At 45.6% G+C, this 3,865-nt stretch overlaps 1 protein-coding gene across 1 annotated transcript; it reads left to right on the forward strand.

Annotated features, from left to right (window-relative positions):
- Window positions 760-3,614, forward strand: LOC8084860 (probable WRKY transcription factor 71). The gene is made up of 3 exons (XM_002455942.2): window positions 760-1,490; window positions 2,429-2,572; window positions 2,840-3,614. Exons 1-3 carry the CDS (start codon window positions 937-939, stop codon window positions 3,225-3,227), a joined length of 1,086 nt encoding a protein of 361 aa, XP_002455987.1. The 5' UTR covers window positions 760-936; the 3' UTR covers window positions 3,228-3,614.

The raw sequence follows: 3,865 nt of genomic DNA on the forward strand, positions 1-3,865 counted from the left end.
CCTTCGACGCTTCCAGGGGGAAGGATATAGCCATTCCCCAACAATCCCAGAGCAGCAGGTTAGCAGTTACTTAACAAGCAGTCACTTTGTAGCTATAGTGTGATGAAAGATAAAAGCTTTTGAACGCACTCTAGGACGACGACACTGGACCAAATAAGGTACATAAGCATGATAATTAAGCGTTAGACGAAACATCAGGGCCGATCTCTCAGAAACGACCAATGGGTCGGCCGGTAACAAACCAGTAACAGTTGTTCAGCGCCCAAAATATAATGGAACCTCAGGAATGGTACACTTTTTATTGTCTGTCCTGTTGAGAAGCCAAACACTTTTAATTTTAACCAAATATATAAAAAACATTAATATTTATATATAGTATATATAATTAGTATCACTAGATAGATCGTTAAACTTATTTTTTTATAATAAACAAACTTACTTAGAGATACAAATGTTGCTAATACTTTTTATAAATTTAATTAAATTTATAAAAATATAACTGACATGGATAAATAGCAACATTTATTTTGGGATGGAGGGATATGCTGACACCGGTCTTAAGTGCACCGTTCACAGATGATCACATGCATGAAAGAATCTTAAGCACGCCGATTTATTTATATAAGGTCAGTAGTAATACACAGTAGGTACGTCATTCGGATTATGAATTGACGGGCTGCATTATATATTGATCGTGATCACCAGACCCCCGCACCCAGAAATTTATATATTCCGCTCCAAAAAAGTCGTATCTTGCGCCTATCCTCGCACGCTTTTGCACCCCAGGAAAAACGAAACATAAATAAATCAAAAGGGAGCTGCTGGCTGGGACTGGGAGCTTGACAGACCTGCTTCTGAAAAGCTCAAACCCTCCTCACTTCCACGCCTCTCCTTCCCTTTCCACACTTAGCTCCCCAGCAGACTCCCCCACTCCCCATGTCTTCTGGTGGAGGAGGAAGCAGTGGCGGAGGAGGAGATCACCATGGCGTCTACCACCAGCATGGCCACGGCCACCTCGCCCGTGCCGATGCCGGCGCCGAGTACGTGTTCCACAGCAACGACATGGAGAGCTTCTTCTTCAATCAGCCGGCGGCGTCGGCGGGCGTCGATGGATCAGGCAGCAGAACTACTGGCGCCGCCGACGAGCTCATGCCGCCCTACTCCAGCATCACGGACTACCTGCAGGGGTTCCTGCAGGACCCCTCCGGGCTAGCTCGGCACCTCGACGCGCCGTGTCTTCCCGCGGAGGACGCCCCGCTCAAGCACGAGCTGTCTGTCGATGTGAGCCACGACAGCCAGGGCACCAGCGGCGCGCCCGGAGGAGAAGGGGCGGCGATGCACACGCCGAACTCGTCGGTGTCTCTCTCGTCAAGCGACCGGGAGGGGGAGGGCGGCCAGCAGCCTCGTCGGTGCAAGAAGGGCAGGCCCAAGGCGGAGGATGCGGAGGGGGATGAGAAAGAGCAGGAAGATGGGGAGAATTCCTCCAAAGCGTACGTTCTCGATCTTTAGTTTAATGCTACTAATCTGTGTGTTCAACTGTTCATCATCTCGAATTGTATTTGCATCTCTCTTCATCAGGTTCAGGAGTGCTTCTCTATGCTCTCTCTCTCTCTTGGTGGGGGGGGGGGGATCAGGAGTGTTTCTCTTCTTGGTGCATGATCGATAGATCTAGTCCTACTGTTACCTAAATGAACAAAAATTTTCCTAGTTAATTAGGTTTATATGTCTATATGTATACTACACGGTGTAAACATTAGGGTTTGTTGCGATTGCTTCTCTAGGGTTCTTAGATCATCAAGAATTCAGATCGATCCACACCAGCTCCAGATTCATAGTACTATAGCTTAGCTACGCTCTAGCTTTCCCTCTTCTTTAACTTCTCTTTCCGTTCCTTTTTTGGTCCCGTTTCCAGTATGACTTTCTAGATCATTTGGTACTATATCCAATTCAATTTGGCAACGTACTCTCCAGAAGAGATCTTCCTTTAAATTAAAAAAATAAACAATTTGTGTGCTGCAGCTTCAATTTTTGACCAACTAGTAGCTATATCTCTGAAGAGAAAATACAAAGATTTCTTTTCCCCTTTTTTAGAATAGATTTTAATTAAAGATCATAAATGATATGTACCGAAAGCACCAAACAGACACCACAGATCTAGAGTATCTTGTGAAAAACACAATCTGGATATGACGTGCTCGATCCCAACTCCGAATAGCTCGCTAGCTAATCTATACTCGCGCTACACGCACGTCACTATATATAGACTACTACAGCACTTGTGTTCGAATAATTGGCGCTAATAGTCCACGTGACATGAAATATCTACTTCATCTAGCTCCAGCTAACTAGCATTTAGTTCATATCATCGCACTGGATTGGCTTCTGATATATATATATATATATATGCATATATGTATTCTCATAACAGGAACAAATCCAAGAAGAAGGCTGAGAAGAGGCAGAGGCAGCCTCGCGTTGCCTTCCTCACCAAGAGCGAGGTGGATCACCTTGAGGACGGCTACCGGTGGCGCAAATACGGCCAGAAGGCCGTCAAGAACAGTCCTTACCCAAGGTCTGTATACTTTTCTTTTTTCTCATGACAGTTTCACTTGTTCTTGGTTCCCCCATCTATGGTCATTATAATTGCATGCTAGCTATCACACATCTATATCTAGCTATCGTATATGCTAATTATAGGAGCAAGTAAACAAGGTACCTAATGCTTTCTACAACTTGTATGTAAATTCTCACCAAGATCGAGTATATACATGATGCATGTACCTTATTAGAACTTGTCATATATATTCAAATCCGATCTCCGGCCAAACAATGCATGCAGGAGCTACTACCGTTGCACGACGCCCAAGTGCGGCGTGAAGAAGCGCGTGGAGCGGTCGTACCAGGACCCATCGACGGTGATCACGACGTACGAGGGGCAGCACACGCACCACAGCCCCGCCAGCCTCCGCGCCGGCGGCGCGCATCTCTTCATGTCAAACGCGCACGGCGGGCTGCCGCCGCACCTGATGCCGTCCAGCTTCGGCCGCCCGGACCTGATGAGCATGATGCACCCCGCCATGGGCGCAAACCCTAGCATGTTCCTGCCAAGTATGCCTCCTCCTCACATGTCAACACCATCTCCTGCTCCTCCTCTTCAGCAGCACCACTTCACTGACTACGCCCTCTTGCAAGACCTGTTCCCTTCCACAATGCCCAACAACCCATAACTAACTGCTACACAATTAGCTAGCCTAGATCGACGGCATGAGATGCTGTCGAAATACTGCGCCAAATGTGATCACCTGATCGATGTGATGACCTTGTGCTTGGGCCTGGTCTAATGGAGAGGGAACAACAGTTATCATTGATTATTAATCTGCTTCCATCTTAAACTTTTGTTTCATTTCTTCCCCTTCCGAACTCTCCGCTGCGCGGATTGCCTGGGAGGTACTAGAGATGGAACGGAGTACTTTATAACTATATCACTAGAGCGGCAACATTTATTTATGTACGCCTCTAGACTTCTTGTACATGCATGTACTAGTGTATATCATGTGTTCCTCATTGACTCATTTGGGAGAAAAAAATTAATGAAGGAGTATTTCATTTCTCTAGTTCCCGTTTGAAATTAAAGAATATGCATGCCCCCCTTTAATTTAAAGAACTCAGAAGAGATGTCACCTCCACTTCTGCTTGTTTTCCTACCATGGGTGCTTGTTGGATGGATGCATGTGTACAGGCATGGTGCTTCTTTTGTCCATGTGTAATGTTGGTTTATATATAAGGTCCCATTTGAAATGCATATTTTTTTTTTCATGTTTTCTGCATTTTCTTGTGAAAATAAACTGATTTTAGCATGATATTT

The sequence above is a fragment of the Sorghum bicolor genome, chromosome 3, assembly GCF_000003195.3.
Source record: "Sorghum bicolor cultivar BTx623 chromosome 3, Sorghum_bicolor_NCBIv3, whole genome shotgun sequence".
Taxonomy (NCBI): domain Eukaryota; kingdom Viridiplantae; phylum Streptophyta; class Magnoliopsida; order Poales; family Poaceae; genus Sorghum; species Sorghum bicolor.

What these genes read in the sequence shown, in the direction of transcription:
- LOC8084860 (XM_002455942.2), top strand. Translation starts at nt 937, where the DNA reads ATGTCTTCTGGTGGAGGAGGAAGCAGTGGCGGAGGAGGAGATCACCAT. An exon ending in GGGGAGAATTCCTCCAAAGC is followed by an intron (nt 1,491 to 2,428) that starts GTACGTTCTCGA and finishes TTCTCATAACAG; the next exon opens with GAACAAATCCAAGAAGAAGG. An exon ending in AAGAACAGTCCTTACCCAAG is followed by an intron (nt 2,573 to 2,839) that starts GTCTGTATACTT and finishes CAATGCATGCAG; the next exon opens with GAGCTACTACCGTTGCACGA.